Source organism: Chionomys nivalis, chromosome 2 (genome assembly GCF_950005125.1).
Source record: "Chionomys nivalis chromosome 2, mChiNiv1.1, whole genome shotgun sequence".
Lineage (NCBI taxonomy): Eukaryota > Metazoa > Chordata > Mammalia > Rodentia > Cricetidae > Chionomys > Chionomys nivalis.
This window is the reverse complement of record NC_080087.1, coordinates 114,074,463-114,100,931: the sequence shown is the minus strand read 5'-3', so window position 1 is coordinate 114,100,931 and position 26,469 is coordinate 114,074,463. Positions and strand designations below refer to the sequence as shown.

The following is a 26,469-nucleotide window of genomic DNA, read 5'->3' as shown; positions in this document are numbered from 1 at the left end:
GATTACAGAGGTAGCTCATGCTCACCCTAAAAATACAAAGAAGAGACTTGGTAAAAGGCAGGGGACCTCTCCACCTTCCTCCATCGTCTCTTGTTACTCTTTCCATCTCCTCTTCCTTCTTCTTCTCCCTCCACCTTTCCTTCCCCCCTCTTCCGTTTCTCCATCCCGTAGCTCTCATCCTTCTCACTGTAACAAATAGCAGTTACCAGAGTGACAGAGGCTAAATGCACAGGAAGTTCTCAGCCATGGGCTCTGTGAAGACTTCATATCTTCTACGAAAATCTGTGAGTGAGTTTCGGGAAATTGATCTCTGGAAGAAAAGAGTTCTGGAACACAGAAAACCAGTTAGAAATGGACTGGATAGGACCACAAAGACAGGCTGTTCCCTGTGGTTTCCAGAAAGACCGAGTTCTCCTGTTGAGGCCTTTGCATTTGGGATTCAAGTCTAGAAATGTGAATGTTTTAGAGGTCAAAGGGCACTCTCTAAACAAGATGGAGAGAAGGGCAATAGTTAAGTGTTTAAGCCAAAAGAAAGATTTCATAAAACGTGTCCAAATGGACTCTAACGTTAGGCAGAAATGCTGAGATGGGGTACAATGACCATCTCTGAGACAGTAGAAAAAATTTTTCTTGGGGAAGAGAAACTGTGCTTGTGCAAGGTCTTCTCTTCCCTGGGAACTTCATCATGTCTTTTTCTTTTTCTTTTTTTTTTTTTTGTGGCTGCACTCTGTCTTCTACCCTGCCTCTAAGTCATCCCGGATTTTTGTAAGAGTTCATCAGAGGGGCCTAGAATCTCCTTACATGTCTCTTCCTTTAGAACAAGACCTGGAACAACACTCCACATTGACCAGCTCGACCACTCAGGAATATAACAAGAGATTCAAGGGGATTGCTCAAACCTGGATTTCAAGGATGGAGAACTAGATAAAAGAGCTTGCCGCTAAGCCTGATGACCTGAACTTAATCTCTGGAATTTACCTGGTGGAAGAAGAGAACCCTTGGCAACTAGTCCTCTGACCTCCACACAGGTACTTCAGCACACTCTCTCCCGAATAAATAAATGTAAATAAGCATAAAAAATAAAACCCTGGGCTTCATGGACTTTCTATAGTTCACTTTGCATCTTAGCAACACATTTAGTATGAACCACCACAATGGTCATCACTGAGTAGAGTCAAGGGCAGGATCCATGTATGTATAAAGTTATCCAGTGGACAGCATGGCCCAAATAATTAGAAGCTAAAATATCATTAAAAAACAGTTGCATAATTATAGTTAAAGTCAACTTGCTCTTTTATTATGAATTTGGAAATAAAGGACTTAGAAAAAGCTCAGACAATAAAGCTAGAAAGCAGTCTATATTACACATTTACAATAAAAATAAATAATGTAAGAACAAAATCTTAAATCTAGTCTATATATAAAACAAGAATAAAAAATTATCTGTAAATTAAAATCACTGAATATAATAAATCATTGAAATATGAAGGTAACTTTCAAGAAGTTTGGTTGGCATGGATGAGGTATTTATTTCTGGTATCATCAGCATATATTTTGTATGATACATAAATATCTATGGTTTATTAACCCAAAAACTATTTACCTGGCTCTTGTTTATGCTAACTCATGCTTACACATGAAGGAGAAAAAAATTGATTTACTGAAGTAACTGTACGTTACTGTTTGTCTATCTTCTGCAGCTATTATATTTTAGTTTTTTCATATGCAAATGGTACACGTATGCATGTGTATGCATGTTTGTGTGTATGGGGGGAGCATTTGCAGGCCCAAGGTTGATATTGGGTCTCTATCCTATAAATGGGAGCAGGATCCCTTACTGGATCAGAGCTCAGCAATTTGAAGTTGTAGCCAGCCTGCTAGCTAGTTCTCATATTCACTTCTGGCATACTGAGAGTGCAACTGACCGCCACCTTCACTGAATTTTATGTGGGTTCTAGAGATCCAGATTCCAGTCCTCATGCTTACATGGTAAGCATTTTGCCCAGCTGAGCCCTCTCCTGGCCCTGTGTGCAGTTTTAAATGGCTACTCTGACAGTAGCATCGAAGGTGGATTTCAGAGAACTTACAAGAGAAGAAACCAGCCAGAACGCAACCATAGTCTCTGAATAATAACCTTGGGCACCAGGGCAGAAATTGTGGCCTTAAAACAGCAGCAGAAAACTTAGGGGCAAGAACTGGCACGAGCTAGTTGTGACTCTGGGATTCTAAAACCACCTAAGAGTCTAAATGATGATAAAAGAAAGGTCTCAGAAAAAAGAAAAGACAATGAGGAGAGTTGGAGAAATTAGAGCAGAAGCCACAGACAATCTATTCCATATAGCTCCTCAAAAGCAGAAGCACATGCTTCTGTGTGCAGTAGAGGCCATGGAAGTTTCTGGTCTCTGGAAGAAGTAGATCTGAGGGTGAAGGGTATGTGAACTTGATAATCATCTACTTACAAAGCAGGGAGGACAGAACCACAAAAGGGCACCCTCCCTAAAACTGGTGAAGCAGACACACTTATTTTAAAACCAGGGCTAGAGATAATAAGTAAAACAAAACAAAACACTTGCTGACAAAAATGGGGACCTGAGCCTAAGTTCAAATCCCTAGCACCCTGACATAACTGTATATCACTATGTAGAAGAATGAAAATAGATTCACATCTATTGCCATGCACAAAACTCAAGTCCAAAGGGATCAAAGACCTCAACATAAAACCAACCACACTAAATCTCATAGAAGAGAAAGTGGGAAGTACATTTCAATGCATTGGCACAGGAAACCACTTCCTGCATATAACCCCAGTAGCACAGACACTGAAAGCAAAAATTAATAAATGGGACCTCCTGAAACTGAGAAGGTTCTGTAAAGCAAAGGTTATGGTAAACAAGACAAAATGGCAGCCTACAGAATGGTGAAAGATCTTCACTAACCCCACATCAGACAGAGGTCTGATCTCCAAAATATACAAAGAACTCAAAAAATTGGTCATCAAAAGAACAAATAATCCAATAAAAAAATGGGGTACAGACCTAAACAGAGAACTCTCAACAGATGAATCTAAAATGGTTGAAAGACACTTAAGGAAATGCTCAACATCTTTAGTCATCAGAGAAATGCAAATCAGAACAACTTTGAGACTCCATCTTTCACCTGTCAGAATGGCCAAGGTCAAAAACCTTGATGACAACTTATGCTGCAGAGGATGTAGGGTAAAGGGAACCCTTCTGCATTGCTGGTGGGAGTGTAAACTGATACAGCTGTTTTGGATGTCAGTGTGGTGATTCCTCAGAAAATTAGGAAACAACCTTCCTCAAGACCCAGCAATACCACTTTGGGGTATATATCCAAAGAATGATCAATTGTGCCACAAGGGCATGTGTTCAACAGTGTTCTTAGGAGCTTTGTTTGTCATAGCCAGAACCTGAAAACAACCTAAATGCCCCTTGACTGATAAGAAAATGTGGTACATTTATGCAATGGAGTACTACACAGCAGAAAAAAATAATGATATCTCAAAATTTGTGGGCAAATGGATGGATCTAGAAAACACCATATTTACTGAGGTAACCCAGACCCAGAATATATGTTCTCACTCTTGAGTGACTTTTAGACATAAAGCAAAGAAAAAACAGCCTACAATTCATAATCCCAGACAACTTAGACAAAAAGAGGACCTTGAGAGAAACATACATGGATTTAATGTACATGGGAAGTAGAAATAGACAAGATCTCCTGAGTAAATTGGGAGCATGGGAATTATGGGAGAGGATAGAAGGGGAGGGTAGATGAAGGAAGGGGGGCAGAGAAAAATATATAGCTCAATAAAAACAATTTTTAAAAAACAAACAAATCCCTAGCACCCATGTAAAAGCCAGGTTGGATGTATCCACCTGCAGCCTCAGTATTATTGAGATCAGAAACAGAACTGCTGGGGCTTGCTGGTCTCCAACCTACCTCCAGGGTCAGTGAAAGCCCTGTCTCAAGGGTATAAAGCTAAACATGATAGAGCAGGCATCTTCCTTTGGCCTTAGAATGCAGACATGAGCACCTGCACATATCTGAGTGCATACACAAAGCACATACACACACACACAAACACACAATACAAACACACAAAACCAGGAACAGACTCATCCCCAAGTGACAAGTGTCTGTAAGTCCAGCACTAAAGAGTCATGGGCAGTAGGATAATAAATTCAAACGCCAGCTTGAGCTATATGCAAGACTGTCACAGAGAGAGAGAGAGAGAGAGAGAGAGAGAGAGAGAGAGAGAGAGAGAGAGAGAGAGGAAGGGGAAGGAAGCAAAAGGGAAAGATGGAAGGAGAGAGGAAGGAGGAAGGCAGAGCGGGAGAAGAGGAGAAAGGGAGAGATATAGAGAGAGAGGTTAAACAAGAAAGAAGTGGGACTGGAGAGGTGTCTCAGCAGTTAAAAGCACTGACTGCTCTTGCATGAAGACTGGGGTTTGGTTCCCAGCACCCACACGACATCCATAGCTGTCTGTTGATACCAGATCCATGGGATCCAGCACCCTCTTCTGGCCTCCACAGTCTCCAAGTATATGTGTAGTTCTGGGTCTCGCTGGCCTCCTTCTTGGCTCCAGGTTCAGTGAGAGACGCTGTCTTAAGAGAACACGGCTATACATATAGAGAAGGACACCTGGCATCTTCCTCTGGCTTCAGAATACAGAAGTGTGCACCTCTACACATTGGCCCCCAAGCACACACACACTGGCATCTTCATCTAGCTTCAGAATATAGACATATGCATGTGTACACATCTGCCTCCATGCATGCACACACTCAGAAAAATACTCAAATGGATAAACCTTAAGAAAATTTAAAAAATAAAACAAAAAAGACAAGCTAAAGGCAGACTAAATAATTATATAAAGCTTGTCAAAGGGATTGAGAGTTGGATTCAAAATCTTCACCTAGTATCAAGTGTTTTAAAAAAAATCTTGTACAAAAAGAACCATCTTCTTTCCTTTTCCTTTGCTTTTCACATTTAAGAAGTAAAATATGCCGCTAGTTCTCTTGGTTTTATTTATTTATTTTTTTTAATTAACACGCTCTGGTTGAGTTTGGGTTAATTACACCATAGATGAACATAGGCGACAATGTAGTCAAGTGTGTATGGCGGAGAGACAAGGAATGTGTGCTTTAATCTGACTTTCAAACAAGGCACTTCTCCGTGTCTCACCTGCAAGGGAATCGGCTAGAGATCTTGGAACTTGGACAGTTACTTTCTGACTCGCTGAGTCTGGGTAACTGCTGAGACTCCAGTTTCTAACAGCTCCTGGTTATGTCAAAGCTTCTGGTCTTAGGAAGGCAGGATTCGAGGTGCCTGGAAAGTTCCCTGACTTAGGCTCAGTATGGTGTTGTACTTGGTTCTTGTTCATTAGCAGTGAGCTCAGAAGAGCATGGCTGCACCATGCCATCATGGTCCATCTACATTCTCATCAGTTCCATCTGCTTTCCTTTATGCAACTCCAGTCAGAATGCAACACGTGCTAGTTACTTGGAGATCTTGTACGAGAGACTTCTGATGGATTATCAGATTCCTACAACTCCCCAAGACTGGTACCCTGATTAGTCTGATGTTATAGAGGGTAAGAGTCCACCCTGGAGAAGTTAATCCTCACCAGTAAGTACAGAAGGATTCAGAATCCAGTGGGTAGACCAGATGCCAGGCTCTCCAGCATCTGCCTCCTCCTTCCTGACTCGTGTCCCATTCTCTTCCGCTGCTGCATCAGAAGCATCATCCAGGTGACTGCTTTACCCTACGATGCTGATAAAGCTCAGGGTGTTCTTCTATCAAAACCCCAGGGATCAGGGCTGAGAATCCAGCTCAGCAAGTAAATTATCCACTGTGGAAGCGTGAAGACCTGAGCCTGAATCCCTAGGATGCATGAAGAGCCTCATGCATATATCTGAAATCACAGCACTCCTAAAGCCAGACAGATGGAGACGGAAGAATCCCTGGAAGCAGACATGCCAGAAGAACAAGAAGCCCTGTCCCAAGCAAGGTGGAAGGTGGGGACCCACACTCAAGGTTGCCTGCACACACATTCTGTGTCTCTTGCTCAGCCACTTGAGAATATGCACACATATGAACATGCACACAGGAATATATCACTCATAGAGAGAAGGTGATAAAGAAGCTACGGGGTCACAAAAAAAAAAGCCATTTAAAATTCAAATTTCCTGGGATCCGGCCAAGGGGAAAGAGGAGCATTTGATATCAGTACTGAAATTTTGATTTGTTTTCAAGAAGCAATATCAATTTGTAAAAGATAATCAAATGCTTCTCAGGACCCTTGGGCACTGTCACTTCATCAGCAGCAGAGTCCCTGTTGCCCTCCCTGTGAGGATGGCAGACATTCCCTCAAGAACTTTCTGGAAGCCACTATGTGGCCAATTATATTTATGATCTGAGCACAAACTCGCATTATTATTATCATTCTACCAAAGAGACCCTAATTCTGTCCAGCTAACCAAAATAACTGTGGTCAGGAAGTTAATGTATAAAAAATAGTAATAGTAATAATCAATAATATAATAAAATAGTGACTACAAAGCTAGTTTGCACAAAAAAATCTGCAAGAGGCTCTGGTGTACACCAATAAGTTTATTCTGCAGAGAGTCTGATACAACCAACTTGAAATTCACTGAGTACTGGAACCTGGAGCTGTTTCTCAGGAGAGTCTAATGTACAGTCACAGTTGTGCATCATGGAAGAGTCCCCCCTTTTTATCTACAATTTGAAGGGGAGGGGAAGTGGAATTCAGATGGCCCGTGACGGGTCCTTCATGGAAGCTGGGCCTTTCCTGCACTCATGAACATCAGTTAATAGGCCACTGGCGTGCTAGCGACTGAGCTTGCTCTCACTGATACGCTCATGGCATTTAGATGGTTATCACAAGCTCTTGTTCTCAGTTACCACTGTGAGGATGCTATAGCTGTTTAATAGGTGTGGTGTAGAGCTAATTCAACAATACCTAATTCACCAAGAATACTACCTGTCTGTTGGGACAACTCTCCGTTATCACTGTGACTATTGTAGCCAAGTAAAACCGTCTGATTTGACTGTAACCTGTGCATTTTACATGGCTCACTCCATTCATGAGAAAGTATAGAAGCCTGCTCCAACAGTGTGCCCTACCGAGCTAGAGGTGGCATTTGCATCCAAGGCCCTCCCAGGCGGGGACACACTGGACCAGAGCTGGCTCTTGTTTTCTCCCCCGTTTCCGCAGATAAGGTTTAGCCTGAAAAGCAGTTCAACCCAGAGAATAGGATGAGCTTTCTCTTTCCCCTCAGCTGCCTCTTGCTCTTGGCATTTTGGAATGCCAATACTGCCAGGACAGTAACTCGAGCCTCCAAATTAATCAAAACACACAGCGCCCAGTTCAAGCCCTGGCAGAGAAGCCTGGGAGCCAAGCAAGCTCTCCTCTGCTGACCCCAAGGCCACAACTGCTCCATCCACCACCCTTTAGACGCCGCAAAGCTTCTGCTCCCAGGCAGGTGCCTGGTGTTGGGGCAGTGCCTGCCTGTGGGCCGCTTACCTGGGCGAAGAATCCGGCAGACAAGGAACTGCAAGCTAGCAGACAGATTTGATACGCGCCTCACAGTTGCAGCAGGAGGGAATCCACCCGTGACCGTGTTCCTTTCCACTGCCTGTTCAGCGTCAAATCTATGCAGTGGCTGTGAGTTGAAGGCAGTCAGCAGATGTGCAACCGCGGGAGCTAGCAAACCTGGCCCCACAGACGCAGACTCCCGCGCGCCTCCAGCTTAATCTGGGCAGGGCTACTGGCCACTCCCTCCCCCCTGTGCAGCCACCTCCCTACCGAACACCCCTAAATTCCTCACGCTGACCCGCACCCGCTAGGCACCAGAGTACCAGGAGCGCAGGGAATCACCTCTTTCACCCTGACCCTGGATCAGCGCCCACCTGCCTGCTCTGAGGGCGCCCAACCCTTTCTCACTTCCTGGGCACGATGCCCGGTTGAAGGGACAGTGCCTGGCGAGCTGGGAGGGGGGACGAAGGCGGGACCTAGGCCACTTCTTCCCTCCCTTAGAGTCACAGTCAAAAGCTTGGGTGAGGACAAGCAGACTGCGGTGGGTCGAACCCTACAAAACTCGTAGGTCAGCAAGCAAGGCGATCTTCCCAGCGGCGCCTCCCCAATCTGTGCCCCTAGCGGTACACGGAGGTCTGAAAGTTCGTGAGTCCGGTGGATCCCTGGACACACTGGGACTCGGGATCAACGCAAATCATGCACTCAGAGAGTGCTCCAAGGTTCCGGGTGCTCCTGCTGCCTATCCTGCTGCTGCTCCTGGCCATACCGCCTGTGGTTAGCAAGGTGAGTGACTGAAGGGGCTGAGCGCTTGTACCTATCCCGGGAGGAACAAGCCAGTTCCACCCACTAGGGCTTCTTCTGGTCACTATTTGGAGGGTTGCTCAGCTGAGGACTCCTCCTGAGTTCAGGGATGGCAGTGCACACGGGGGTGCGTCGGGGGAAGAGGAGCTGCCCCGGGAAACAGGTGGAATTTGCAGCGCTGGTAGAAAAGAGAAGCCAGCCAGCTTTTCAGGATCACAGGAATCCCAGATGGAGGAGAACAGCTTGCAGAGATTGGTAAATGGAGACCAATAGATAGGTTATAGATGGGTGTATGATAGGGAAGGATATAAGGTAATTAATAGATTACAAATATGTTATATAAGATAGGCAGGTGATGATAAATAGAATGGTGATAGGTAAATGGATAACGGATGGATGGATAACAGATGAGTTAGGTAATAGATGATGGATGAATAGACAGATCGATGATCGCGATGATAATGGCCTGGGTACTGGAAGTGTGATGTCAGGCTGATGAATGAATAGGTGGTTTGGTTGGCTCGAAGTGCCCAAGCCTGGGAGGAGACACCTCCTTGGAGTCTCAACACTGCTCCTTCCTAAACCAGACCTCACCTAGACTGTGACTTTGCTAGAGCTCCGTGTTCCTTCGGCACGCTCTGGAAGCAAAAGCCATCACTGGAAAGAAGAATCAAGACCTAGAACTTTTATTAGGATGACTTGATTTCTCTTTGGAATTTGGGCGACCCCGTGCTCATTTGAATCTATTCCATAATCTTGGTTCTTTACCACTAAAGATAAAATCTCAAAACTGTGAGACTTGTTTTGGCTTGATTTTAACTTGTGAAACAGAAATTAACTCTTCGGATGCTTGATGTTATTTTTATATTTAAAAGTTAACTTTTGTTTTCAATGATGAGCAGGCATCTTAAGTCTTACATGACTGAGAGCTACTGTAGATGGTCACAGAGCTACTTATGTGTTACCTGAGAACACTTTAAGGGCCTATGACTGCATATAATTCAATTGTTTTCATTCCATTTCCATGCTAAGTGAGGCATTGCAGGCATCACAGCACAGTTACCATTCCTCTAGACCCCATCCCGCTAGATGTCCATTTTCCAACAAATACCCAGACTCGCCTTTTCTGTGGTATTTATTTCCGGTATTTGTGTACTTACATACACAGCTGCAAACCATGGCAAACTAGCTCTTGTAGACCAGGATGGCCCCAAACTCAGAGAGATCCACCTGTCTCTGCCTCCCGAGTACTGAGATTAAAGGTGTGCACCACCACCGCCCGGCAATAGTTGTGTTTCTAACAGAACCGTTTCCAGGCTTTAAATGTGTCCTTTTGTAACCTATACATCTGTCTGCACCTGAGGTTAAGATCTACATCATTTTATCTTTGCACTTTGTTGCATAGTTTTTAACAATGTGCTAAAGTTAATTGATCTGGCCTCCCACCATTCAGTCACATGACGGTGACTTAGCATTTCTGTACCTGCATTCTCAAAGATTTTTGTAATCTATGCAAAGCGGCTCTAGCAATAGCACATTTTTCAAGGTTAGTGAGATGAGTCAGTATATAAAAACTGACAACAAAATTTCAATTCCCAACAGCATAAGAGAACCACCTTTTGGTTCTCTTACTGGGTCCTCTCCCTGCCCCCTCCACCGTGAATAAATGAATAAATAAATAAATAAATAGCAAACCAAGACTGGCTAAGCTAGGTGTCTAACTGCTGCTGGGTAGGATGGCTACAACTTGTGCAAACCGGTGCGGACTATCTAAGAACTTTAGCAGAAACCAGTGCTTTGGGAAAGTCTAAAGGAAGTGCACAATATACAGCGGGCTGGGAACTCTCCAGAGCAGTAAGAATAACAACCTTTCTGGACTGAGAAAAAAACAGCGAGAGTGTGAAGGGACATGGACCCCTTGGAAGAAACACCCTTGAAAGGTGGGGCCCTGGGACAATGTTTTAGAGCAGTTGTCGCTTGTGCACAGGATCTGGGTTCGATTTCCACTCGGAGGTTTACAACCGACTGTAACTCAAGTCCCAGGGGATCCAATGCCCTCTTCTGGCCTCCATGGATAGCAAGCTCACACACAGCCAAATACATGCATGCAGAGAGAGCACACATAAAATAAAATGAGTAAATCTAATTGTTAAAATGTGGTGCTCCATGACCATAGATCCTCCAGGTATATACCGTGTGCAGTTATGTTGTGATATTCTCTTACATTTTACATGTGAAATGATTTTTGTTTGGAGTTTAGGAACATCAAGTTAAATCCATCTTTTGTGTTTCTATTGAAGTTTGAGGTGAGCTTTGCATTCAAAGCTGTTGCTTCCATTGTAACTGCAGAAGGAGAGAGAAGAGGTGCCCCTGAGATTATAAAATGGCCTCTCCTATTGTAAAGGAAAGTGATCTCAAGTTCATTGATATCTGGGTGAGGTGACATGTGCCAACATGACGGAACCCACAAGCCAACTGTGACCTTGAGCAGGCCAGGAGGCTACTCTGAATCTCAGTCTTTTCATCACCTCCTTCCAGTAGCCAGCTGCTCAAGAGCAAGGCAGTGGGGGAGGGGATGTTCTTTAAGCACATCTGACTGTTGACCTGATGTGCCACCATCTTTAGGAGAGAAGTTAGGAATCTCATTTTAATCACAAATGAATTATATCAATATTAGCAACTGATTTCGATTTTACTCAAAACAGAATAGCAAGCAGGAAAAAACAAACAAACAAACAAAATCACGGTGTGTCAAACACTGTGTAACAGAGAGCTATATCCAGTCTTTGGGCCAGAATGTGCATAATCTCTGTGCTATGTTAGCTGAGGGCCTGAATGTATATAATCTCTGTGCTGTTAGCTGAGAGCCTGAATGTATGTAATCTCTGTGCTATGTTAGCTAAGGGCCGGCATGTGCATAATCTCTGTGTTGTTAGCTGAGGTCTCCAGTTGTACTTTAGCACTTCCTCAAACAGGAAGCCAGCAGCAGTGCTGACCCTGCATGCCCTGCCTCTCTCAGCCAAGGTGAAACAGCCTGCCCACACAGTTTGTCCCCAAGCACCCAGGGAGAAGGAAGGGCTTTGGTGCTTGGCTGAGAAGCCAGGTGCTCCCTAGCTCTTCACCTTACCTTTAGGCTGACAGCTAGCTGTCTTCTGGCCAGTTCACCCATTTTAAACGAGCAACCCCAGGCCAGGCCATAGGTGAGGAATGTATGTCCATCTCCGCTCCCTGGATAAGGCAAAAGTCTCCAGCTAAATTAGCATAGTCTTAAATGCCAGGAAGAAGTACAGAAACAAACAGCATGTGAAGAAGCTTTCTCATCTGAATTCATTTTCAAAATCGAAAACTTCAGTTGGATTAGTTAGCACTTCAAACAAACAAAAAGTAATGCAATAGCGCAAATTTTTATATCCTGAGGCTAAGCAAATATTAATAAAATAAAAATCTCAAATTCCCTGTGTTAGGGGAAAAAATACAAAATGTCCTAATACTTAACTACTTGACTTTCTTCCAGTCCAGGAAGATTGTGTACGTCATTCTCATGAAAGATTTTGTGTTTATACTCCACACAAGTGAGTGGTGTGTGTGTGTCTGTGTGTGTGTGTGTGTGTGTGTGGTTCCCTTAAGAACAAATATTACTGTTTGTGGTTTTTCAAATGTAGTAGCTTCATATTGTACACTTACTTTCTTTAATCATTGACTATTATGTCATTGGATTTCATCCATCTTGACATACATTTTTTGTAGAAATACCTGTTTTATAGCATTCTGTAATATAAAGTAGGTTGTTTTTTGTGGTCCCTTCCTTAACAACCAAAGCCTGTCTTCACAGTTTCATTTTACAAAGTTGCAATGCACGCCTCTGTACGTGTAACATTGTGACAGTTAGAACTTGAGCTGCTGGGTGCTCATAGCAAACCCGGTATTGATACATTAATCTCCAATGAAGCCACATCCGGCTTGCCTTATCCCTTCATCGGCTTTAAAAGTTGGTGTGCATGGATGTTAAAAAACGTGAAGAAGAGACCTTGCTTTAATTAGTAATCTTCATACTTGCTCGCCCCTCTATACTTCCCTCACCGTGAATTGCATGAACCACTTTCTGCTTGTTCATCTACTACAAACATTGCCTCTCTTCTGCTAAATATTCAGAAGTGATTTGTGCATTTGGATATCAAGTTTGTGCTCTTTCAATGTGTTACAGGAAGGTGACCCTAATCTTTGGCTTACCTTTTCATTTAGTTCTTGGTGTCTTAATGAACAACACTTTATCTAACATAACTTCAAAGTTACCCATGGGGCTTTAGCATTTTGCTTTCTGCACCTTGTCAAAGAAATTCTTCCTTGGGATTAAAAACATCATTTTATATTGCTTTATCTGAAAAAAAAAAAGGTCTCACCATTTAAATTCTTTATCTTGGAACTGTCTTCAGCCTATAGTATATGGATTAGTTTTTACCCATACAGATAATGAATTATCCCATATTCTTTCAATAGAGCATTTTTTTCTTTAATTTGCAGTTACATCTGTAAACATGCAAAGTACCCACTGATCCCTTGTGCTGTTTTCTTTTGTTTTATTCTCTATGGCCACTTTCTTTGTTTTCAAAATACATCTTCTAAAGTGAGTCCCAAGCAGAGCAGTCATGCATGCTGCTATTATTTTCTTTAAAATTGCCACTGCCAATACTCTAGGCTTCTCTTGCTAAGGTCTGGCATCCACTTGTCAAAATTCTATCAAAAATCCCTGTTGGATGCTGATATGCATCCCATGTAGCATATAGGTTACGCTGCTGCATGAAGAGGTGCCTGTCTCATACAGATGCTACCGACTGTGAAACTTTAACGTGGGCCCAGAAACCTTCTTGAATTCTCTTATTATTTCTAATATTTTATACATTTAGATTTCATGTGTAGCTTATATGTTATCAGTGAATAATAACTTTATTTCTTTCTAATTTTTATATATTTTGCCTTCTCTCTCTCTCTCCCTCTCATGTTTGTGTGTGTGTGTGTGTTTGTGTGTGTGTGTCTGTCTGTGTGTGTGTCTGGAGAAGGGATTCCTGCACATGTGTATGAGGCCAGAGGTCATCACTGGGTATATTCCCCAATCCCTCTCCACTGTGTTTTTGAGACGGGCTCTCTCTCTGAACTTGAAACTCACCAGCTAGCTAAACTGGATGGCTAGCAAGCCCCAGGGATGGTTTTGTTTTGTCTTCCTCAGTGTTGGGATTGCATTGGCATATGTGGATCGAACGCCTGGGCTCATGTACTCCACTGACTGAGAGATCTTCCCGGCCCTTCTTTTCCTTTTTAATACTGTGCTAACTACAATCAGAACTTTGGTCTTGTCTCATTATTGAATTATAGGGAATGCTTCTAACATTTCATAGTGCAATATCTGATGTGTAGTTTTAAGACAGTCTGTCAGATGAAACAGTTCCTTTCCCTCACAAATCTTAGAGTTTCTTTTTTGCTAAATGAATCTGTATTAATGTTATTACTGATTTTGTATATGTTTTAGGAAAGCTTCACAGTCTGCAGCCAGCCAATGTAGTAAGTCAATATATTTTGAATGTCAAACCATTCTTCCATCCTTGCATCACTATGTGATGAGCTATTAAATGGTCACAATGCCTTTTCCTAAAACACATTTGTCACTAAAGATGGCACAGGCATGGGCGAGCACATTAACAGATGTAGAATGAGGTTGCTCACCGGTTAGCATCTATGTAAAGGCCAGGCTGGTCAAGGAACAAAACATCACCAGGACCTCCCATCTCTCTTCCGTGACTCCTTCCTTCTTCCTTGAAAGACACTAAAAGTGATTTCAACTAATTACTTCCTTCACTTTCTTAAGACTTGTATTGTCGAAGTGCTTATCCGAGTCCTCACTCACACTTTGTGTGGGCTGAAATTTCTGAATATAGATTCACAAGATGTATCCTTCTTTGGGCTTCTCTCATTTCATCCCGAATTTTCATTGTGATTGATCTCTTGGTGACTGTGATGGAGTTTCATCTTCATCACTGCACAATGTTCTGGTGTATGAATAAAAATAGTATCTCTAACTGTAAGCGGCTTCCACTGGAGGATATTACAAGCAATGTTATCATATAATATGAGTTTCTGCAGTATTTTTTGAGTTTTTTTGTGTTTTTTAATATTTAAGTATTTTATGTTCCTGGTGCTGCTATACACAATGCATTTTAAACGTTTTAGTAATCTTACTATTAAAGACACAATAAAACCTAATTGGGTTTGGAATTTTGATATTGAGCAAGCAATTTGAAAAGTACAAATACATTTAATGCTATTTTTCTGCCTTAATTGCACTACAAAAATTAATTAATAGTGTTTTATTGTCATCAATCTCAAAACCTTTAAAATATTTACTGTGGCAGCTATCCTGTGTGGATTACTGAAATGATATTCCTTAATTCTCAAATCTATCATATTTTTACTGGTTATAATTTTGATAAATTGTGGTATCAGTTATAGACTCATTTTTAAAATTTTTTTGTTAGTCAAAGTTTTTGATCATGTCATTAAAATGTTCTATATGAGGCAGGGTCTCACTGTGTAGCCCAGGCTGGTCTGTAACTCTGCTCTCTCAGCCCATACGTGTACATCACCAATCTCAGATCACTGTTCCTTAATAACACCCTCCTCATTTTCTCTAAAGTCGATGCTTTCATTGGATATTTGCTGGTCCTTGCAATGTTTCCTCCCAGTTCTCTTACTCTTTAAAAATTATTATGTTCCTTCATTTATTTTGTGTCTTTATGTCTACGCACACAAGCCACAGCATGCCTGTGGAAGTCAGAGGGCAAAATACACGAGCCAGTTCTCCCTTTTGGCATGTGGGACCCAGAGATCTGATTTGAGTTGCCTGGTTTGGTGGCAAGTGCCTTTCTCACTGAGTCCTCTCACTGACCCCTGACTTCTATGTGAATCAAATATTCTTGGCCTCCTTGAGTCTAGCATCTTGACCTTTAACTTCTCAACATCCAGTCACTTTCAGCATTACACGGGATTGTCCTGATGATTTCCTTTGGCTTTTTCTCACCGCTTCGCCTTTGCACCTCCAAGTTCATGGCTTCCATGCCTATGGAGCAAATCTTTCTCCTGTGTGAAGGAGGAGTGCCAGAATAAATTCTCTTCTACCCACAAAGCCTAGCAGAGACCTTCTGCACAGTCCAGTGGGATCCATGATCATTTAAACCTATGCTTTCTCACATGCTACTTCTTGAGAGGTCCAGGTCAAGCCACTTCTTCAATTTTAATCTCCTTTTCCCCTCCACATCGAACTCTGAAACTTTCTTAAGTGCATCGTTGAGTTCTTTAATTTTCTCTTCAGCTATTTATAACTTTCAAATGATTTTTTTCCTCAACTGCATTTCTCAGTAATAAGCTTGACCTCAAATCACGTGATGCTCAATACAACCCAGGCCTATTAATCACCAGCTTTAGTTTTCGCCTTAGCTATTCATCTTAAAATAGGGGTAACAGGTTTGAACCTTGAGATCTTATGAAGAATGGATTATTTAATATACACACTTTCATTGGCAGGTTTGCAATCATTCTCTGTATGATAACTGGAGCATTGATACTCATTAGAACTTGCTTCCGATGACTACTTGAGTCTCCAGGCTCTATGCATTTCTATTTTTCTTTTTTTCTTTCCAGTAATTCCTTTGGCTGCCTCTTGAGTACTCAACAGATACCTACTCCGTACTGCCCTTCTTTTGTTTTGTATTTCATGGTCCAGCTTCTTCTATTTGCCAACTCTCTCATAAAGAGATGGTGTAAGGGGAGAAATACGGGTGAAGAGTCTCCTCTCCCATCACTCAACCTGACTACCCAGGAGTCTCTCCAGAGTTAAATGTTTGTGTCCCCCTTGAAATCATATGCTGAAACCTACTCCCAGGGAGATGGCATTGGAAGGTGGAGCCTTTGAGAAGAGATTTATTTATAAGGAAAGAATCTCATGAATATTATTCATGTCCTTCAAAAAAGCAGACAGAGGAGGCACACCTACCTTACAATGTATAAAGACAGTCTGGAGGTGCCTTCTTCAATGGAACAAGCAAGGCCTCCCCAGACACTGGCTCCATTACTATATTCATGTCTAACTTCTTCATCTCCAAACTGTGGGTAATAAATCTCTATTATTTACAAATTATCAAGACCAAGGTATTTTAGCAAGTCTGTCCCAATAAACTAAGAAGGTAACAAACAAGTTTCTTTTCATGCTCCCAGGGTCACCTCCCAGCAAATCTTTCTGCTGCTTTTCCCAAACATATTATGTTTCTATTTGATGAGGCAGGGGTCAAGATCAACACAGCACAGCCACCCACTTTTTCCTCCAGACAAGTCAAGAGTCCTTCTTGAGGACTTTCCTGAAGACAAGCACTTGGCTGTTTTTTGAGGATGATCCTAGGAAAAGCAGCAAACTGAGAGAGATTTGTCTTCCTGCTTCCCCTTTAGCTTTGACTCTGTTTACCCATCTGCAATCTGAACCTCCTGGCGCTAACGCTAAGATGAGCTCTGTGAAACATTGCAGTTGATTAAGGACCCAGAAGCTTTAATCAGGGTGCTGTTCCAACTGCAGTGCCGACTAACTGGAGAACGCCCTGCATTCCTGCATCCCTTTGGAACTGACCCTACTTGTGCTGTGGCATTCAGCCAAGGAACAGCCATCCATCATGGAGTTGAAGAGTTCCAAAGTCCAGCGAAAACACAGTGTGTAGAGTATTTTTGCTCCACACGGTTTATATCTGGCTTCCCCCAAAACTCTTAATCATAACATAGCTTTGCTGAAGCTCATCTTCCTACCTCTGCTTTCAGCTGAAGGGGGAATGGAAGCTGAGATGATACCGTTTACACAGAGCAGCCATATTCCTGACTGTCCCTAGCACAGTGTGTATGAATTTCTACTTAAACACTGAGACTCCATCTCAACAAACCTCAGCAGCCTGAAGGCTGTGGGGAGAATTTGGGATGAACGCAGGTGAACTCCGAATGCCATGTTCAGGATGCAAGTTCCCCGGGCACACGTGGGGCTCATCTCACAGGTACATTCTGTAATCTGCCAAAACTGATAAAGAATAGGAAGTCTTGAAAGAGAAAGGTATGTGCTGGAGGAGAAAGCTATATTTGCAACATTCTCATGTTTGGTAGACTTCATGTCTGTGTATGTCTTAGTCACCAGGGGCTGTTTTGACAAAATCTCATACATTTCATTAGTATTTATCTCTCATGGTTCGCAGAGATCCTAAGTCCCAGATCTGGGTACCAAATGACTAAGTGATGGTAAGAGCCCCACTCTTGACTTGTGTGCTCATGTGGAGAGAGAAAGGTTGCTAGCTCTCTGTTGTCTTTCCACCAGGGAATTACTCCCATCTCAAGGACTTTGCCCTCACGACCTCATGGGAACTTAATTATCTCTCAACACCTAATCTTCAAACACTGACACATCCCAGGTCATGGCGCTAATGCATACATTTTGGAGCGGGGATATAAAGATTGTCCATAATATCTTATACCTTGTCTGCAGGTTTCCTATGAATAGCGTGTGTCCCTGACCTTTGACCAACAACTTGACATAAATAAAAGCTACCAATGAAGTTTTGAAGGTGGTGAACCTTCTGTGGTGATCATAGTGTAGAACTTTAGCTCATAGTATAGAACATAGCTTCTATAAGAAAAATTCTCAGCATTACCCATCCGTAGGAATTAGGACTATTTACTATAAAAGTCTCAACGTGACAGAAAACAGTTTGGTCACCTTAGAATGAAGCATCGGAGAGAGACCTGACATTCCTGTGGGGAAATACACATTGATCTGTCAAGACAGGCTTTGCTGTGAGTTCCGAATTTATCACAGGAGATGTAATCACTGGCTGTTGTCTTCCCAAGGCATCCGTGTCAATCTTTCCTTCTTCCCAGAGTTCCCCCTTTGCATCTGCTAATTAAGGCTTCTGGCTTCAGGTGTTTGTTCTGGCCAAGACTGAACTGGGTTGCATGATCTCAGTTAAGTTTCCACTTCGCTTGGTTCAGAGCTGCAGATGCACCAACATCTGTGCGTCTGTCACACAATAGGAACATGATGCGACCCATTACTTATGAGCCATATAAACCATGTTGCATTTTTCTAAGTTCTATTTAAATATCCAAAGAGATTTGTAAATTAATTTTAACATATATCTCAATGTGTTTGTCATATTATCTAAATATAAAGTTGCTATAAAAACACCGATGAGATATTTTAACAGTATTCTTCTTCATATCATCTCTTCAGAAACTGAGAGTATTTTTGCATTTCTATAATATATTAATTAGGACACATTTCTATGTGTAGCCATTGTCCTGAGGAGTGACTTCTGTGTTCATTTTCCAGTGGATGGGGAGAGGGGCATTCTACATTATACCCCTGGCAAGAACAGTGATTCCTTCTACAAGAAATAATTGCCAAAATGATAAATCTCATTTCTACCATTAATATAATACCGGGGATTAAAGTCTCCCATGAGTTCTGGGTGACAGGTGACATCCAAACCCCAACACGGAGGGCTTTGCTCAGGGTTGTGCATGGTTGATTATGGATAACAGTGTTTGCACTTAACAAATTGGCTTTTTAAAAATACAAACAATACAGTGCATTTATGTGGCTCTCACAACAGCTGTTTAACTACCCAAGACTGACAGGGAGGCTTAGGAGTTAGCCACGTGTACAGTGGCAGGTTAAGATTTCCTTTTGTGCAGCTGGCATGTCACTCACTGCCTATCTCTCCTCAGCCTCACTGGGAAGGATCTGAAGTTGCTGAGCATGGCACCAAGTCAGTATAAACCCCAGTGCAGAGGTTAGAGAGAGTAAATGGGAACTTAGTAGCACAGAAGGATGGAGAATTCCTCGTCATAGCTATTGTTCAGTCTAGCTCTTCTACTGTGTCCCCAGATGCTAACGTGATAACCATCATAAACAGAGACGTTTTAAAGCTCAGCTCTGTACACATAATATCAGACTAAGGAGAGCTAATAAGAGTGTTTCCACTGGGGCTAGAGAGGGCCCAGCAGTTAAGAACACTGGATGCTCTTCGGAGGACCCAGGTTTGATTTTCTACACTCACATGATGGCTCACAACCATCTGTTGGGTCTAAAGGATCTGAATCTCTCTTCTGGCTTCTTCAGACACTAGACACACATGAGGTGCACAGATATATACATAAGCAAAACACTTACACACATAAAACAAAAATAAAGAATATTCCCATATATAATGATATGGTATTGTATGTGTATTCTATACAAATACATTTTGTGTATGTGTGGTTAAAGAATATTTTATTTTTTCAGTTTTTTAATCATTGTAGTGTGAAAATGGTTTTAAAATGTGTAATCTTCAGAGATATTTATAATAAAAGATTGGGGATGTAGTTCAATAGTAGAGTTCTTACCTACCATGCTTAAAGCCCTTGGTGTAATCCCAGCACTGGAACAAACAAACAAATAGTTTTAGCTATAGGTATGCTTCATCAATGTGGCAGCAGGGTGGGAAGTGTGCTAGCCAGTTTCATCAACTTGACACAAGCTAGAGGCACTGGAGAGAAGGGAGCATCAATAGAAAAAAATGACTGGATTGTAGACAAGTCTGTAGGGCATTTTCCTAATTAGTGATTGATGGAGGGGGGTCCAGCCCATTGTGGGTTCTATAAGAAATAAGGTTGAGCAAGGCATAAGGACCAAGTCAGTAAGCAGCACCCCTCCATGGCCTCTGCAACAGCTCCTGCCTCCAGGTTCCTGCCCTGATTGAGTTCCTGTCCTGACTTCTTTCAATGATGAACTATGATGGATCAAGTGTAGGCCAAATAAATCCTTCCCTTCCCAACCTCCCTTGGTCATGGTGTTTCATCATCGCAACAGCAACCCTAACTAGGACAGGGAGTAAGTCAAGAACTTCCCATTTTTAATCCTTAAGATCCACATTTCTTAATGAGAAGGTCTCTCCCGATTGTACTCTCAGACAAGCTATTCCACTGTTTAGAAACAAACTCTAGGGTGTTTGGAAACACTGGAGAGAGTTGTTGTCGTAATGTAGACAAAACAGTCAGGTCGCTGGAGTTTTTTTCCCATTGGGATATTTTTGTTGTTATGTGAACTTCCCAAGGAAAAGGTTCTGTAAGTAGGAAGCTGAAATATCTGTCCTCTTCTCCCTTTGGATCAAATGACAATGTTTGCATAGGGAATCAAAGTAACCACGGCTAAATGTTTATTTTCATTGTTTGACCAAGGGATAATTTTATGCTGTTTGTTTATATATAATATTGAGAAAGCTGAAAAGTTTGAATGCTGGATTTCAAAATAACCCGGGTATGTTTTAAAGTGATGAAAAAACAGTCTGTAGTCACATTTTCTAAAGCTGGCATTGCTAATACCTTGGTCTCTTCCTTTCTAGATCTTTCCTTTGCCTACTTTTTTCATCCAACATTATACCGGTGCATATTTTTTATGTTGTTGATTATTATAAATACAATTTTCAAATTTCTACAGAAGACTTCACTGTAGGCTGATGTCATATATTACTGAAGGAAACTGTGCTACTGGACATACTGTGTATTTCCAATTATTTAGAAATAAAGGCTAAAGAAGTAGCTCAATCTGTAACTATGCACTATGCAAGCTTGGGGATCCAAGCTCCAGCCCTGTAAACCACTTAGAAAAGCTAGGTATGGGTGTATGCATGCATTTAAAATCCTAGCACTAGCCAGGAGATGGAGGTACATGCCTTTACTACCAGCACTCAGGAAGCAGAGACAGGCAGATCTCTGTGAGTTCAAGGCTAGCCTGGTCTACAAGAACTAGTTCTAGGACAGGCTCCAAAGCTACTAAGAAACCCTGTCTCAAAAAACCAAAATAAATAAATAAAATCTAGCACTAGGAAAGCAGAGAAAGATAGATTCCTGGAGCTCATGAACCAACTACCCTCAAGTAATGGCCAAGTTACAGGTCAATGGAAAGACCCTATAGAACAAGTCAAGGTAAGTGAAACCTGAGGAACCACATATAGGGTTCATCTGTAGGCAGAGGTCTGCTCATTCATTCCCCGGCTGCTCAGACTCAAAATAGCCACACAGAAACTATATTATTTAAAACACTGCCTGACCAATAGCTTAAGCATATTTCTGGCTAGCTCTTATATCTTAAATCAACCCATTTCTATTAATCTGTGTATCACCATGTGACCGTGGCTTACCAGCAAGGTTCCAGAGATTCTGGTGGAGGCTACATGGCTTCTTGCTGACTCTGCCTTCCTTCTCCCAGTATTCAGTTTAGTTTTCTCACCTAGCTCTGTTCTGTCCTGTCATAGACACAAGAAGTTTCTTTATTAGCCAATGGAATTCATAGTATACAGAGGGAAATCCCACATCATTCATCTATGGCCTCCATGTGCATACGCATATGCACATGAATACACACACGCACACACACACATACATACATTCACACACAGAGGGGGAGGACAGGTAATGCTAAAACAGAATTGAAGATAAACTTTTACCAAAGTCATCTTTTAGTGATAATGATCTTTTAATAATGTACTTTCTTGTCAAATGTCCAACTCCATAGCATGCATTTCTGAGAGTCAGATAGCAATGTACCATCATTTCTGCTTCTCAGATAAAAGTCTGATCCAAGAGTACTGCCAGTTAACAGAGGAAGCAAGTGTGTAATGGGGATATCTGAGGAGTCTTTCCAAACATCTGAATAGGAATATCAGATTCTACGTGTTTGTTGTTTAGATACCTATGTGATATTTCAGATAAAATTGAATTTTAAAAGGATTTGATTATCAAAGTAAATGATTCCTCACACCATTATTCTCTTTTAATGAAAATCATCAATCAGTTCCATTTATTTGCTGAAGTATTATTTCTCTCTGCAGTGTAGAAATGCTTTAACCTGTATCCCTGCCACTGTCCCATTCAACTCATTAAAGACAGGTGCCATATCTGTCTTGGTGATTCCAGCTCTTAGATTCACAGTTAGTATTTCCGGGATTCAGTAAACTGCTGTGGGACTAGAACGATATTTAATTAAACACTAAAACCAAAACATCAATAAAGAATGACCAGTTCCTCAAATCCTTTGGCATTTGAAGAAAACCATAGTTGTGAGACAAAATGTTGAACAGGCCATTTATTAATTCAACAATTTAAATGCTTTCTCGTATCTTTACTATGTGTTGGGTACATGGTGGGAACAAAGATAGATTTTTAAAATGCCCAACCCCACCCCATCCCTATCTTCATGGTGTTTGTGTCGAAGAGATAGGCCTGGATAAGCACCCAGAAAACAAATGATACATCCCTTGAAAGAGTAGCTATGGAGAAGTTAAACTCAAGTGGGGATTAGAAAGAAGAATCAAGCTAGGTAAACATTGAACTGGGTGGAAGAGCAGCAAAAAGCATGTTTCGCGCCAGAGCCAAAAGTGGGAAGATTTCACTGACCTGAAAACCATAGCTTATCTTCAAAAGAAGTACATCGGGGCTGGCGGTGAGCTTGGGAAACAGTAAGCAGCTTTTCTTGGCAGTACTTGCACCTCCTCCCCCAGCTTGCACTCCAGTGCCAACACTTGTTAGTAGCTTATATACGTGTGGGCTGGGTCCTCTTTATTCGGCCACCCTAAGCAAACACAGATTCCACAGTCCCTTCCAAACTTTCTTTAATACTGGGGCCACATCATATCTGCAATCTCATGAAAGGAAGATCTCATGAGGGTCCCCACTCAAAATAAGCCTGCCCGTATTTCTTGGGTTGCCACTCACAGAAAACCTGCCCTTGTATCCCAGGTGCCCACCCACAAGAAGCCTGCCCGTGCATTTCAGGTTCACACTCACAGGAAGCCTGCCCGTGTGTTCCGGGTTCACACTCACAGAAAGCCAGCTCATGCGTCCTGGGTTCCCACTCACAGGAAGCCTGCCCATGCGTCCCGAGTTCCCACTAACAGGAAGCCAGCCGGTGCGTCCCGGGTTCACACTCACAATAAGCCAGCCCGTGTGTCCTGGGTTCCCACTCACAGAAAACCTGCCCTTGTATCCCAGGTGCCCACTCACAAGAAGCCTGCCCGTGTGTTCCAGGCAGGTGTTCTCTAATAGTTGGCAGGGACCAGCAGGTAGATTTCTTGACTACTACATGTGCCCGGGGCTGAGCCTACAGGCCATTTTCCATTCACTGTGACCTACTCGAGCCTTTCTGAAGCAGAACACAGAAAGAGCATGTGACCTGCATGTGCTCCATCCCCAGACGTACAGGAGCAGTCATGCAAAAAGGGGTTATCTGAGGCAGCAGGTCAGACAACACGGGCAGAGTCCTTCATGAAGTACCAGAAGAGGGACGCTGTTCTGATGACTTTGGGCAAGTCATTCAGATTCCAAGGCTCTGAATGTCCTTCGTCATAAAATGTGGCAGATAAAACTTTGCCCTCCTTATCTACAGAAAGACTGCAGTAAAGCGCACTCTGTGCCCAGTCAAGCATTCCACAGATGCCGGGTATCGCCAGGACAAGAAAGCTTCAGCCTGTCACCAGCGCAGCTGTCTGAATGTGCTTTTCAAGATCCAGCAATGTCTCTGTTGTCTTGTGACTAGGACGTCCTGGAATGTATTAAGGGGTTTCCTACTGCTGGCATTTTCTAATAACTTCATTCCAAAACATCAGCAGGAACAACATCCTCCCTGAGTGCTGTTCCTATTAAAAGTGAGCAGTTCCTTGACCTTATGGCGTTCCATGCAAATAGTGTTGCTAAAACTCTGCGAGGAATGTGCCCATTTTCATGGGGTTCTGCCAAACACCTCAACCAACCTACTTGCTGCTTATAGAGATATTCCTGACTTACAGTTTATAGTAATAATTTGCAGACCTCGGAGATGGTCAGTGAGTAAGAGCAACAGCTATTCAAGCTCAAACGCCCGAATGTAAACCCCCAGCATGCACTAAAGAAACAACTAGAAAAAGGCAAGCATGGCCACACATGGCTGTAACCTCTGGAGACGGTCTGAGCAACAGAGAATGGAGGATTGCTAGAGCACGGCGGCCAGCCAGATTAACTGACAATTAGTGAGTGAGCTCTGGGTTTAGAAAGAAATCCTGACTCCGAAGTGATAAAGCAATATACCCAGCACCCTCTCCTATGGCACTCTTACACGTTCACACGGGCCTGCCTGCCCGCCACGCTCACACAGCTATCATACACCCCACACACATCAACACACTACACACCAACACATATATTACATGCTCGCATGGCTATTACATGCATCACACACACAGAGCTATCACACACACGCATCATCACACAGCCACACACATCATGCATATACATCACACACATCTATCATATGCATTACACACACACATCACACTTACAAATTAGATCACATGGCATACGGCATTTGGTATCCTGAGTTGTTTTTTTTTCTTTGTGTAGTGATGGGGAAAGAATCAAGATGTCCTACATATTAGCAAGTGCTGTATCACTGAGAGACAGCGAGTCCCGAATCTTAGCTTTTTCATGTTGTACTGTATTGTGAGCACTTTCTCAACATTAACTATCCCTTAAAAGGGAATGCATCACTTTCTGCCATGTTTATATACCTCAACTTAATCAATCTTTCTCATATTAACAGTGAAACCTATGGTAACTTTTCTTGCTTTGTGTCTGATTTTATAAGAGATTCATATACCGAAACCATTAAGTATAACTAGCTTAAAAACTTTTGTATTTGTAAAATTGTATTTATAAAATAATAAATCCTTAATAGTGATAAACAAAAATAAGACAGAATTACTGAAACTTCTGTCTTGTAGCTACAACAGTAATAAAGATTACATGTACACATATTTAATATACTTTTCTTATTTAATAAAAGTGTGATTGGCTGGAAAGTGACAATTGAAACTTTAAAAAAATAATCCCCCAAATAAGTGTAGTGATGGCTCATTGAGGAAAAAAAAATCCCTCAAATGGCCAATTTGTGCAGTATGACTTCTGGAATGATCAGTCCATCTTTTTAAATTTTTGTTTAACTTCTCTCAGATCTGACCCCAAATAAGCCAAAGAAATATCTTGAATGGTGCCAGTATTTTCTTAGAACACAGCCTCATGACAAAGCACAAATCTAATGGTCACAGATAAACATGGACTCTATCCACTATGTCCTTTGTTATAATCAAGAGTCAGCCAAGTATTAGATAGTAAAAAAAAACAAAGCTGCCTCTATCAGTCCAGCACTTCAAGCGTTCCTCCGCAGCTCGTGGCAGCTGTGAACTGGGCATGAGTTAGGCTCAAACTCTTCCGCCCACTATCCTTGCAGGATGACAATGTTGGTTCTAGATCCTTCCAGTTACTAGAAGAGATTTTTCAGTGTTCCAACAAGCTATTTTCTCTTTTCCTGCGCATCCCTCTTCTCTCATGTTCCTCTCACCCATCTTTATGATTTCCAAGTAGACGCTGAGCCTGGCATCTACTAACTTTTCTTTAGGTTTCTTGAATGATGTTCTGGTGTAAGTCATGAGACAAACGTGACCCCCGTACAGCTCACTGAGCAGCGAGTTGGAAGTTCGAGAGCCCTTTAATCTCGAAAGTGGTTGTGTAATGGCTGCAGTAGAATCCCAGAAGCAGGAATGGAGAAAACCACCTGAAGACCCAAGACTCTGTGACAGGAAAATGTAGGAAATCACAACTCATCCTTATTGAAACAATGTATCAGACAGACACTCAACCCAAGGACTCAAACAAGTTGACATGTACATATGTTTTCCACCTTCTGAATTGCCCTGGCATGAACCCACTGGAGTACTGTAAATGATTTACCTGAGAGTCCGTTCAACACCTTTCACCTTCAGTAAGCCACAGAGATGCTTCCTCAAACTCTCACCCGCCCTCACCTGGGAACCTGCTGTGCTCTTTCTTCTGGAGAAATCACTGAGTTGGTAAACAGAGTGAGATCTGGTTTGATTGTAAGTTTTCTCAGCCACTAATATCCCTATTTATTAAATACAAGGGTGGCAGGCTGTGTTGCCAACATG

General features: G+C 42.2%; 2 protein-coding genes across 2 annotated transcripts in view; one reads left to right on the top strand and one right to left on the bottom strand.

Annotated features, from left to right (window-relative positions):
• The window catches only part of Col4a4 (collagen type IV alpha 4 chain), a 119,349-nt gene extending 111,542 nt beyond the window's left edge, over positions 1-7,807 (bottom strand). The window contains exon 1 of the mRNA XM_057761899.1: positions 7,568-7,807. The gene's annotated coding sequence lies outside the window, so the exon portion shown is untranslated. The remainder of the gene's footprint in view (positions 1-7,567) is intronic.
• Positions 7,808-7,827: 20 nt separating this feature from the next.
• Col4a3 (collagen type IV alpha 3 chain) overlaps positions 7,828-26,469 on the top strand; it is a 143,131-nt gene continuing 124,489 nt past the window's right edge. The window contains 1 exon segment of the mRNA XM_057761896.1: positions 7,828-8,362. Coding sequence (XP_057617879.1) covers positions 8,276-8,362 — 87 coding nt within the window. The 5' untranslated portion in view covers positions 7,828-8,275.